The 12,567-nt window shown below is 41.0% G+C and overlaps 1 protein-coding gene across 3 annotated transcripts in view; it reads right to left on the bottom strand.

The window, feature by feature from the left end:
- The window catches only part of RARG (retinoic acid receptor gamma), a 343,460-nt gene that overhangs the window by 219,743 nt on the left and 111,150 nt on the right, over positions 1-12,567 (bottom strand). For all 3 annotated transcript variants that reach the window (XM_077483864.1, XM_077483866.1, XM_077483865.1), the window contains one exon: positions 2,856-3,208. In XM_077483864.1, coding sequence (XP_077339990.1) covers positions 2,856-3,048 — 193 coding nt within the window. In that variant the 5' untranslated portion in view covers positions 3,049-3,208. The remainder of the gene's footprint in view (positions 1-2,855; positions 3,209-12,567) is intronic.

The raw sequence follows: 12,567 nt of genomic DNA, 5'->3' as shown, positions 1-12,567 counted from the left end.
TTTACAGTTGTGCTCATAAGTTTACATACCCTGGCAGAATTTATGATTTCTTGGCAGTTTTTCTGAGAATATGAATGATAATACAAAAACATTTCTTTCACTCATGGTTAGTGTTTGGCTGAAGCCATTTATTATCAATCAACTATGTTTACTCTTTTCAAATCACAATGACAACAGAAACTACCCAAACTACCCTAATCAAAAGTTTACATACCCCAGTTCTTAATACCGTGTATTGCGCCCTTTAACATCAATGACAGCTTGAAGTCTTTTGTGGTATTTGTGGATAAGGCTCTTTATCTTCTCAAATGTAGTGTTTATAGTTGTGGCCAAAAATCTCAATTTTGGTCTCATCACTCCAAATGACTTTGTGCCAGAAGGTTTGAGGCTTCTCTCTGTGCTGTTTGGTATATTATATTATTATACAGGTTTTCTATAGCGCCAACAGTTTGTGCGGGATACTTTGTAGCATTTGCGTAGTAATGCCTTTCTTCTAGCGACTCAACCATGCAGCCCATCTTTCAAGTGCCTCCTTATTGTGCATCTTGAAACAGCCACACCACAATTTTTCAGAGAGTCCTGTATTTCACCTGAAGTTATTTGTGGGTTTTTCTTTGTATCCCGATCAATTTTCCTGGCAGTTGTGGCTGAAATTTTAGTTGGTCTATCTGACCATGGTTTGGTTTCAACAGAACCACTCATTTTCCACTTCTTGATTAGAGTTTGAACATTGCTGATTGGCATTCTCAATTCCTTGGATATCTTTTTATATCCCTTTCCTGTTTTATACAGTTCAACTACCTTTTCCCGCAGATCCTTTGACAATTCTTTTGTTTCCCCATGACTCAGAATCCAGAAATGTCAGTGCAGCACTGGATGAAAGTTGCAAGGGTCTGTCAGGAGTCCAGAAACTCATTGACCTTTTATACACACACACTAATTACAAGCAAACAGATCACAGGTGAGGATGGTTACCTTTAATAGCCATTCAAACCCCTTTGTGTCAACTTGTGTGCATGTTATCAGGCCAAAATCACCAGGGTATGCAAACTTTTAACCATGGTCATTTTGGTAGTTTCTGTTTCCATTTTGATTTAAAAAGATTAAACACAGTTGATTGATAATAAATGGCTTCAGCCAAACACTAACCACAAGTAAAAGAAAAGTTGTTGTGTTATCATTCATATTCTCTGAAAAATGGCCAAGAAATCATAAATTCTGCCAGGGTATGTAAACTTATGAGCACAACTGTATATAATGCCAGTTTATGCATTGCTTTCATTTCAGCGTTATGTCCCACAGCAAGCAATCGTCAAACCCAAGTGAAATATGAAAGCTGAAGAATGAACATGTGAATGTTATTGGCTGCTACAGAGAAATGCAGACAGTTTTTAATAGTGACATGTTGATAAATGGAAGCCATTGACTGAGAGAGCTCAGACAATCTAGACTTGACCTGCAGTCATATATCAACCAATCTCCCTCAAGCCTGCAGCAAACTGGTCAAAACACAGAATTTTGGTGAATGGTTACATATGAGAAAACCCCATTTACAAAAAAACTTACATATGTTTAGAACGCAATGATGTCACACCTGAGAAAAATGTAACATTTATAGAAAGCTGTATGAAATATGTCACATGACTTGCTTTAACAGTGCCCTGTGGTGGAAATCCAGACAGCTAAAAGCAGAAGTCTATATTGGGATTTCTACATAAAGAAAACTTTAATAGAAAATTGGCTTCAAGTTACAAAAAGAACATTTCTATTCATGTGTGAATTTTTTCTGATTCCAATTATCAGCCAAGCAATGGTGGTATAACTATGTGGTATCATACTGCTCGCTTTACATAGAAGATTCTGGCAAATTATACCTAAACCAAAAGACACAAAGACCAGTAACCGTGAAGCAGCCGATGGATTTACCTGTACAGGCAGTCCCTGGCTTGCAAACAAGATAGGGTCTGTAGGTTTTTAATTAAGTACAATTTGTATGTTGGTTGGAACAGGTACTTTTTAAGTGGAACTCCAGCCAAAGATATGGATAGCATAGGGAAAGGTTAACACCCCTGTAACATTTGTTATGCTGTCTGTGCCCCTGTTCAGAAGATTTTGCCTCACTTTTTGTCCCTGTGACAATTGGATTTTGAAAATTTTGGGTTGTTGGGGAAACAAAGATTGGTGATAAAGCTTCAGTGGAGACACCTTTTTCCCATAATAACTCTCACAGGAGTGAATTTCCTAGGGGTAGATTTCTTCTCACTTCCTGTTGTCTCCCTCCGTTTTTAAGTATTGTATATAAGTCAGATGTATGTAACTTGGGGACTGCCTGTAGTAAGTGGCAATAAGTCATTGGTCTACAGTACCATTCCATTAATTACTTTAAAGTTTGCATCCCATGGAACTGGTAACTTTATTAAATCAATATGACCTGTACATGCAAATTATAGATGGCCTCAAAAACTATTTTAGTGACTATATAAGGTCAAGTAAAAATTGTACCATCATCCAAAGATTCTTTTGAAATAAAGGGGTTGGGAGCCTGGCTCCCAGCCAGGTACTCACCAGGTAAGTACCTGGCTGGGAGCCAGGCTCCCAACCCCTTTATTTCAAATCGCCTGTACTTGGTATCTAGTAACTATGAAACAATGTAAACTGACTTTAATGAACATGCAAGCAACATAACTAAATATATTCTACCCTATATAAGACCACAACATTCTATCAGTTAGCAGGCCACATACGGTATTACCCCGGAGAAGCACTGAGGGTCTTTATGTGTTTCCCACGCCTGTTAAATAGGTCAGCATATCCTGTAGTAAATATATATAAACTGGTGCAAAGTGCATACTCACACAGAGAGGCCATTTCTTTAGGCAGATCGGTAGGGAAATTTCTAAAGAAGCTTCCATTGGCAAGCATTTCAAATGGCGGTGAACTCCTGATGCCTCCACTAAAAGCGAATGGATAGACAGACTGGGGAAATCCATTGACGTGACCGATTGGTGCACCGGATCCACACAAGCGCTCCTTGCTGCTGTTTGCCATGGTGATATGGTATCTCAATAGCTCACTCAGTCCAGCAGATCCTCCTCAGGCAGATATATCTTATCTAGTTATGCTGCGATAAATCCATCCTGCACTTTTCTGGACGGGTGAGGAGTGATTTAATGGCCAAGCAGTACACTGCAGTCTCTTACATATTTTCCTGAAAAAAAAAAAAAAAACACAATAAATTAGTGTGAGTTTTTATCTCTATCTCAAAGGCTTGTCCAAGCTTAGATTTCAGTGGCGACAGCATATAGACTATGGTGAAATGCAAAAATGAGGAATGTGAGATTGGTCTTTACCTGATCATTAAGCCATAAACTATCGTCTTCTACTGATCTGACATTAGAGGTAAAGTTTCACTTATGTGAAAAGGAAAATACAAATACATCATGAAAGTAAAGTGCAATACGCACAACTGAAGCTTACAATTTACCTACAGCTAACTGGTGAATTATGTCTCTGAGACATATAACCTAGTTGATAAATACTATTTAATATTAAAACTTAGGGTTGGTTTACTAAAGGCAAATAGACTGTGTGGTTAGGAAAGTGCAGTTGCCCCAGAGCTTAGTAAATGATGCAACGCTTCACTTTGCAAAGTGTACCCAATCACATGCACAGAAAATTTAAAAAGCAGCATTTTTGCTTGCACATGATTGGATGATGGAAGTCAGCAGAGCTTCTGCTCATTTACTAAACTCTGGAGCAAATGCACTTCCAGAGTGGAACTGCACTTTGCAAAGTGCACGGTCTTTTTGCCTTTCGTAAATCATCAGCCCCTTAGCGTTTCTCCAGCCTCTTTGTTTTGTCTTCATTTTGGGTAGGCCAGTGAAAGTTTGCAATCTCTGTTAAATTTCACTGCTCTCTGTGACCCTGTTGGGGAGATTTTACTTCACTTCCTGTACTATATGGACAGTGTGCCACCAGAACAGGAGATGAGAAGAGATTTTCAAGTGAGACAAAGATATTGGTGACAGAAGTCTTTTTTAATAGAGTTAAGCAAGGTCGGAACCTTCTTCAGGTTTTTAGGGTCATCACAAGGGTACACCTGGCAGGCAGGTAAGTAGCATTTTAAGAAGAAAAGCTCAGCAACTGCAGGTTTCCTATCAATCCAGTATACTGTATATCTGCAGTGAATGTGCAGCCAAGTTATTTGAAGTCCTTGTCATTCAGTTATTGACATGAACAACCAAATAAAGATATCTATCCAATTCTAGCTATCATTGATAAATCATGCTATTGTAAGAGATGCTCAGATTATAGTTACATAGTTGGTGAGGTTGAAAAAAGACACAAGTCCATCAAGTCCAACCCATGTGTCTGATTATATGTCAGTATTACATTGTATATCCCTGTATGTTGCAATCGTTCAGGAGCTTATCTAATAGTTTTTTGAAACTATCAATGCTCTCTGCTGAGACCACCGCCTCTGGAAGGGAACTCCACATCCTTGCTGCTCTTACAGTAAAGAACCTTCTACGAAGTTTAAGGTTAAACCTCTTTTCTTCTAATTTTAATGAGTGGCCACGAGTCTTGTTAAACTCCTATCCGCAAAAATAAAAAGTTTTCTCTCTATTGTGGGGTCACCAGTACGGTATTTGTAAATTGAAATTAGATCCCCTCTGAAGCATCTCTTCTCCAGAGAGAATAAGTTCAGTGCTGGTAACCTTTCCTCATAACTAATATCCTCCAGACCCTTTATTAGTTTTGTTGCCCTTCTTTGTACTTGCTCCATTTCCAGTACATCCTTCCTGAGGACTGGTGCCCAGAACTGAACAGCATACTCTAGGTGCGGCCAGACCAGAGTCTTGTAGAGCGGGAGAATTATAGTTTTATCTCTGGAGTTGATCCCCTTTTTAATGCATGCCAATTTTCTGTTTGCTTTGTTAGCAGCAGCTTGGCATTGCATGCCATTACTGAGCCTATCATCTACTAGGACCCTCAGGTCCTTTTCCATCCTAGATTCCCCCAGAGGTTCTCCCCCCAGTGTATAGATTGCATTCATATTTTTGCCCCCCAAATGCATTATTTTAATTTTTTTTTACATTAAACCTCATTTGCCATGTAGTTGCCCATCCCATTAATTTGTTCAGATCGTTTTGCAAGGTTTCCATATCCTTACGGAGAAGTTATTCCCCTGCTTAGCTTAGTATCGTCCGCAAATACAGAGATTGAACCATCCTCCAGGTCGTTTATGAAGAAATTAAATAGGATTGGTCCCAGCACAGAACCCTGGGGGACCCCACTACCCACCCCTGGGAGTCAGATTATGTATCTCTGCCCTCAAATTCCCAGGACCACACAGCTGCTGCATCTAGTATGAAGGGATTCCCTTTTTCCTTTTGTATATTTAATATATTTTATATTTTGCAACAAAAGGAAATAAATATTGAAAAGATGCCAGGAACAACTCCTCCCCAAACGCCATGGTAGATAGAAATACCCCAAACAGCATAATATGCGGGAACAGAGCCTGCCATAGAAGCCCACCAGAGTCTATCTTTAACCAACCAGGAAAGTCAATATGATGCCTTAGATCTCACACTGTAGATATACAGCCAGGAGATACATGGAACACAAGCGTATATGAACAATTAAAATTCAAGGAATGGACTGCTATTTTTCAGGAAACACATTTCAGGGTGCTGCTTAACCACTTCAGCCCCGGACCATTTTGCTGGCCAAAGACCAGACCACTTTATGTGATTCGGCACTGCGTCAATTTAACTGACAATTGCGCGGTCATGCAACGTGGCTCCCAAACAAAATTGATGTTCTTTTTTTCCCCTCAAATAGAGCTTTCTTTTGGTGGTATTTGATCACCCCTGCGCTTTTTATTTTTTGCGCTATAAACAAAAATAGAGCGACCATTTTGAAAAAAATGCATTATTTTTTACTTTTTGTTATAATAAATACCCCAAAAATATATAAAAAAACATTTTTTTCCCTCAATTTAGGCCGATACGTATTCTTCTACATATTTTTGGTAAAAAAATCACAATAAGCGATTATTGATTGGTTTGCGCAAAAGTTATAATGTTTACAAAATAGGGAATAGTTTTATGGCATTTTTATTAATAATTTTTTTTTACTAGTAATGGCGGCGATCACTGATTTTTATTGTGACTGCAACATTATAGCGGACACATCGGACATATCTGACACATTTTTGGGAACATTGTCATTTATACAGCAATCATTGCTATACAAATGCACTGATTCCTGTTTAAATGACACTGGCAGTGAAGGGGTTAACCCGTGGGTGGCAGTGTAGGGGGTTAAGTGTTCCTAGCGGTATGTTACTAACTGTTGGGGGTTGGGCTTTCTTTTAGTGAACACTGATCTCTGCTCCAATCACATGGAGCAGAGATCAGCGTCACTTGTTGCTAGGCCGAACGGGGAGATGGCGTTTACAACGAGACGATCGCGGGTATGCCTGCAGCGATGGAGTCCGAGGGACCCGCGACCGGACTCACGGGGTCCCGACCAGCACGCGAACGCGCCGCCGGCTGTGCGCTCGCGATGGCAGGGCGGCATTTAAAATTGGACGTACCTGTACGCCGATATGCCTGCCCATGCCATTCTGCCGACGTACATCGGTGTGCGCTGGTCGGGAAGTGGTTAAGCTGGCCATAGATGGATCAAATCTCGGCCAGTTCAGCAGGGACCAGCCAAGATTCGATCCATCCATGGGCTGGCTAATGTACTGAAGTTGATCCATTGATCGATTTGAGTACAGCAAGCCTGTCGGATTTTTTACATGCAATTACTGCTAGCGGCTATACCTGCTAGCAGTAATCGCCGTGTTCTGCCAGCCTGGAAAGCTCTCTGCCAGCAAGACACAATAGCGCTGGAGGGGGAATTCCCCACCAATACTGACTGTGCTGATGGGGTAATCAAACAATTTTCCCTCCAATGATGGTGGAAAGAAAAAAAATCAAATCATTTATAGCTTGCCTTAGGCACGACTTACATTTCTGGATGTTCTCTAAAAGATCGTCACTTTTTGAGTTTGGGTGAACTTTAAGAGGAGCCAAAATAATACCTAAAAAGTGTAATGTAATAAAAATGTCTAAATATATCAACATACATTTCCTAACTTGTTTGAGCCAGACACCAGATGATACATCCACACATCACAAAGACTCGTTCAGTCTTATTTCCTCTTCTCACAAAGGGGCATTTCAATTTTATATGAGCTTCAAAATGAAAAAAACTGATGTTCCCCACATGATACTATAAAAATAAAAGACACTTGCTCATTGCTATAATTGAAACATACATGTGATCATAAATTAGTATTGTAATACCATTTCTAGTGAAATGTACTTCTAACAAATTCAAGGATCAAAACCAATTTTAGCATTTCTTTGGACAATTGGGAGTAGAGGTTGCCAACAGACTGATAATGGGCATTTCTAAGAAGAGATTATTTGGTGAAATGACGCTGGAAAAATCCCCATAGAAAAGGAAACAGGAAAGCGTTCATAACCATAAAGGGTACCATTTGTTGGCCACTTCAGGTAGAAAGTTTGCATTAGGTCACAGTGTGCCAGGGCTAATAATTTAAGCCAGGCATAAAACTGATTGGACAGACAGGTATTCTGACAGCCACTGGTGCAAGCTGTCAGAATACATTAGGTAAACTAGAAGATCCATCCTTCCTTATTATAAAGTGTGGATAAATAAGTTCAGACTGCAGGCCGAATGAGAAAAATCTAACTGTATGGTGAGATTAATTCTTAAAGGTAAACCCCTGTGTAGGATGCATTAAGGTGAAAAAACACCTGGCAGTCCCCCGTTTTACTTACTTGAGCCCTGGAACTTCACCCGGCTGGGACGCGCTGTCCCTCTGCCCAGGGTTCTCGCCTCTTGATAGATTGATAGCAACACAGCCATTGGCTCCCACTGCTGTCAATCAAATCCAATGACGCAGGTGCCAGGGGGTGGGGCAGAGTCATACATTCAACGGTTATGGATGCCGAATGCTGGACTCGGGCGCGCGCCCGCAAGGTAACCCCTCAGGACAACGCTTCTCCTAGGGAGTTATCTGACATGGGGAGGAGCTGTAACAGCCGCCAGGGGAACCCAGAAGAGCAGGTTCGGGGCCACCCTGCGCAAAACGAGCTGCACAGTGGAGGTAAGTATGACGTGTTTGTTTTTTTAAATAATCAAAGCTTTACAATCACTTTAAAGTCTTTCTTAATCATCTTACAGTACTGTCATATGTAGCAAAGTGTGTTTGTGACTTTACAGCCTCATCCTAAATAGCTGACAGTAAAATGACAGATCTAGATTTCACCTTCCATTCATAATTAGAGGCTAAGTTCACCTTTGCAACATGTTACATGTTCCTCCTGTATTTAGGGTGGAACATGTAACATATTCCAGCTTCTATCCCCTTTACCCCTGATCCCTTCCCCCTTCCCGGGTACAGCCGGCGGGAGTTCTACTCCCTGCACCCGCTGTCATCAGCTTCGCCCACACAGCCGTGCCATTCATTCACAGATTCCTGTGAATGAATAACCTACAAGTACCATCTTCCCCAGTGGTAAACAGACTTGTAGTCTCAATGGGCTGCAGGGGTGCTGATGAGCGCTCTCATAGTTCACTGTCATGTCCCCTGGCTTTCAAACAGAAGGCTTGTATAGGGGTACAAGCTGCAGGACATCTCTGCAAACAATATTACATGCATATTTTGTTTCTGCAAAAATATGTGCATTTATTATTTTTATATAAATGCAAACTTATCCTTTAAATAACATTTTCTATTCATTTTGCTGATATGTGATATTGTGATGAGGTGTCAATGGGGTCTATCTATCTGACATAGATGACTAGGGTCGAATGACCTGCCTGTAAAGATGCCAAGAATGTTATCCTATGAGACATTTTTGTGAAATGTGTATTTGCAATGTGATGACGGGTGTTTGCTCTGTATACAACATCTCTTACTGTGGGGATGTTTAATTCCTAACGCTCAACACTCGGGATTTGCCATTTCTGGGCACCAAGCAAGATGTATTTTCTTACATTAAGCCCTGCTAAATTAGAACCGCTCTGTCTGCCTTTATAATATAGGAAACGGGAAGCGATCAGCACACATCACTTTCGGTTTCTCCAACGCCATTTTTAAGAATGGAAAGCATTTGATTACACTGATATTGGTGTGATCAAATGGTTTTAAGAACAGAGGAGGGATCTGGGGTCTTATAGACCCCATATGTTTCCATAAAGTGTACTTGCCACTATCTAGCTTTTATCACTTTTATTGCTGTCACAACTAATGTAAACATCCCTTGTGACAGCAATAAAAGTGATAAAAAGCTACAGTATAAAAATTTCAAGAACCCCTGTCCCTGTGTGCAAAGATGAACCCACACATCAGTCCCATGCACATAATACAGCAATCATCCTACACATGTGAGGTATCACCACGAACGTCAGATCATGGATAGTTTTATAATGACAAGCAGATTGTCATGAAGGACAGGTAGATTGGGACCCAGATTTAGTCCTTTGGACAAGTCGTCTTTTAACTGGTTCCCCCCTGCCTATTGTATGACGGCTGGGCAGGACCGCTCTAGTTCTGGGAATACGTCACATGACGTCCTCCCATTCTTGAAAGGCATGCACGCCCCTGGGGGTGCACAACATGGTGATTTGTGGTAAGCTGTGTCCCACGTTACCATGTGATCAGCTGTGTCCAATCACAGCTGATCACATGTAAACAAATGTGACTGTCTGAGGAAAGGAAAGCCTGATACCTGGCTTCCCTGTGACAGGGGACATTTACACTGATAATATGGCATTGCTCATCAGTGCCCTGCTGGATGGTGCAGCCTTAACAGTGCCAATCAGTGCATCATATCTGTGCCCATCAGTGCAGCATATCAGTGCAGCATATCTCTGCCCATCACTGCAGCAAATCAGTGCCCATCAATGCAGCCTTATCAGTGCAGCTTCATCTGTGCCTCTTCATCAGTGCCCATCAGTGCAGCTTATCAGTGCTCATCAGTGCAGCCTCATCAGTGCCTATGTGCAGCCTCATCAGTGCCTATGTGCAGCTTCATCAGTGCAGCTTCATCAGTGCCCATTAGTGCAGCCTATTAATGCCCATCAGTGCAGCCTATCAGTGCCAATCAATGCAGCCTATCAGTTCAGCCTCAACAGTGCACATCAGAGAAGAAAAAGGACTTATTTGCAAAATTTTATATCAGAAACAATGAAAAAGTTTGTGTTTTTTTCAAAATTTTCCATCACTTTTCATTTGTTTAGCAAATAATAAAAAACCGAGTGATGATAAAATAACGCCAAAGGAAAGCTTTATCTGTCTTGAAAGAATTATAAAAATTTCATATGGGTACAGTTATGCGTGACCGCGCAATTGTCATTCAAATTGTGACAGCACTGAAAGCTGAAAATTGGCCTGGGCAGGGAGGGGGTAAATGTGTCCAGTACTGAGTTGGTTAAAAAAAAATTCCATTCCCCTGTACTGTAATGATGTTTGACGCCTTGACACTTTTTTTGTAACATTTTATTTGTAAAACAATAAAACTTGATTATACAAAAAAAAAAAAAAAAAATTCTATTAATTAGGATGGCGACAAGCAGAATATAACGATTGTTAATGCATGATGTTTTCTGCTTCCCTTGTTTAGTGTTCAGAACTTTAATAAGAATTGACTGAAACGAAAGAAGTTAGGCGCCAGCTGTAATTTTTTAGAAGCGTTGGCTACCTGGCTCCAGGGATTTCTCCAGCCCCGTGTTAGTCTGTTGAGGAACAGAAAAAAAAAAGTCTTGCAATGTGTGTGCCATATGACTGGCCAATGGAAGACATTCATAGAAGTAATGAGAACACACTTTCCGTGTTCACATAGGAGGCTGCTTAGAGGATAGGGATTTGGACTCTCTGCTGCTGTGCTCCCAGTGTTTCTGCTCTACATAGATCAAACCAAGACAGACTGGACACGGCATAGTACCCAAGTCACCCCCTACTGAGATCCACAAGGATGCTTTATTGATACGCCCGCAATTTTCACCCCCTTTATCCATAAAAAAACCCCAAAAGTATATTATTTCCGAAGGATCAATTTTATATAATGCACAAAGCAGTACACTTCGTACTCTTTTAAACAACATGAATTCTAGAGTATTTGTTATACTTTCTAATCTAATTACGGAGAAGCTGAACGTAACTTGCAGAAACATTAGCCGTGGCTGAGTAGAGTAAAAAAAAAAACACTAGATTAACCCATCGCACAGAGGCACTTTGTAAAGGGTTAAGTCCTGGCAGCGGCGGCAGCTGAATGAGAGAACAGGGTGTGGATCTGCTTTCTGTGTGTTTTTTCCCCCTTTTTGAGCCGCGTCCAGACTCGGTGGAAATGTGTGCCGCATGCACCATATGATTTAAATCAGCAGTCTTTTTGGGCTGTGAGATAAATAGCGCTTATGTTCTCACTGCCAGCGCTGGGGCAGGCTTGGCTCCCACCGAGCTGCAGCCTTGGCTGTACCACCCCGAGGGCAGAAACTGAGCTCAAATATTCCACATGGAACTCAAAACCACACTGCTAACTCACAACAGGCTCACTCTGTCCCTGTGCCGTCCTTACGCTCCCCCCTACCCTGTCTGTCACCCGCACCCCCTCCCTGCTATTTCCTTCGCTGGCTCTTACTTTTTTTTTCCACATCCCTCCTTATTCTCAGTCTCTACTTTTCACTCTATAGCCATTCCGTCCTTCTTCTTTCCTTCTATATGTCACAGACCTGAAATGCCTTTGTGTAAAAAAAAAAAAAAAAAGCAACACGATACTTATGATCATTTCTACTTCCCTCCTCCTGCTTAACAAGAACACCATGGTGTATTCTGGGTCCTGTACACTCTGCGCATTCTGTGAACACACGGAAACATGCGTTTACGCACGCATTTACAAAACGCATTTAAAAAACGGCATGCTGCGTTTGTGGTGCCATTAATTGTTAGTGGCACCCCAGACACAGAAAGCAGACACACATTTGACATGCGCACAAATGCGCAACTAGTACAGTAAAAATGCAAAAACTCAATGAGATACTTGGCCAAATTTGTTGCAATCGATAGGCTGCCCTATGCGTGCCACACAATGTGCATGTAAAATGCTCTAAGTCTGAATGCCGCTTTATGCCCCAAACCCAAAAATCAGACGACAGACCGTCCGGTTCTTTTTTTTGCATGCTTGTCGTATATCGAACATGAAAAGCTTACTAAAGTTACTACATACAACATACAACAGTATAAAAAATCAGAAGTGATGTAATGTGTTGTAGTGTATTTGGTTTATTGTTCCTGATCATGCCCAGTCTTTCTTATCTGAAAACGGTACACAGGGAAAATCGTTCGTTCTGTTCCCGTACGAGAAAACTTTTGCAGTTTGTCCCTTTGGGAATTTTCGTACGAAAATTCTGATTTGGCTTTCGAAAGTTGTGTACAGACAATACGAAAAAAATCGTACGAAAATTCTCATATAACAGTTTAAA

Source organism: Lithobates pipiens, unplaced genomic scaffold (genome assembly GCF_037356315.1).
Source record: "Lithobates pipiens isolate NorthernLeopardFrog02 unplaced genomic scaffold, aLitPip1_a1.2 Scaffold_16, whole genome shotgun sequence".
Classification (NCBI taxonomy): Eukaryota; Metazoa; Chordata; class Amphibia; order Anura; family Ranidae; genus Lithobates; species Lithobates pipiens.
This window is presented reverse-complemented; position numbering and strand designations above follow the sequence as displayed.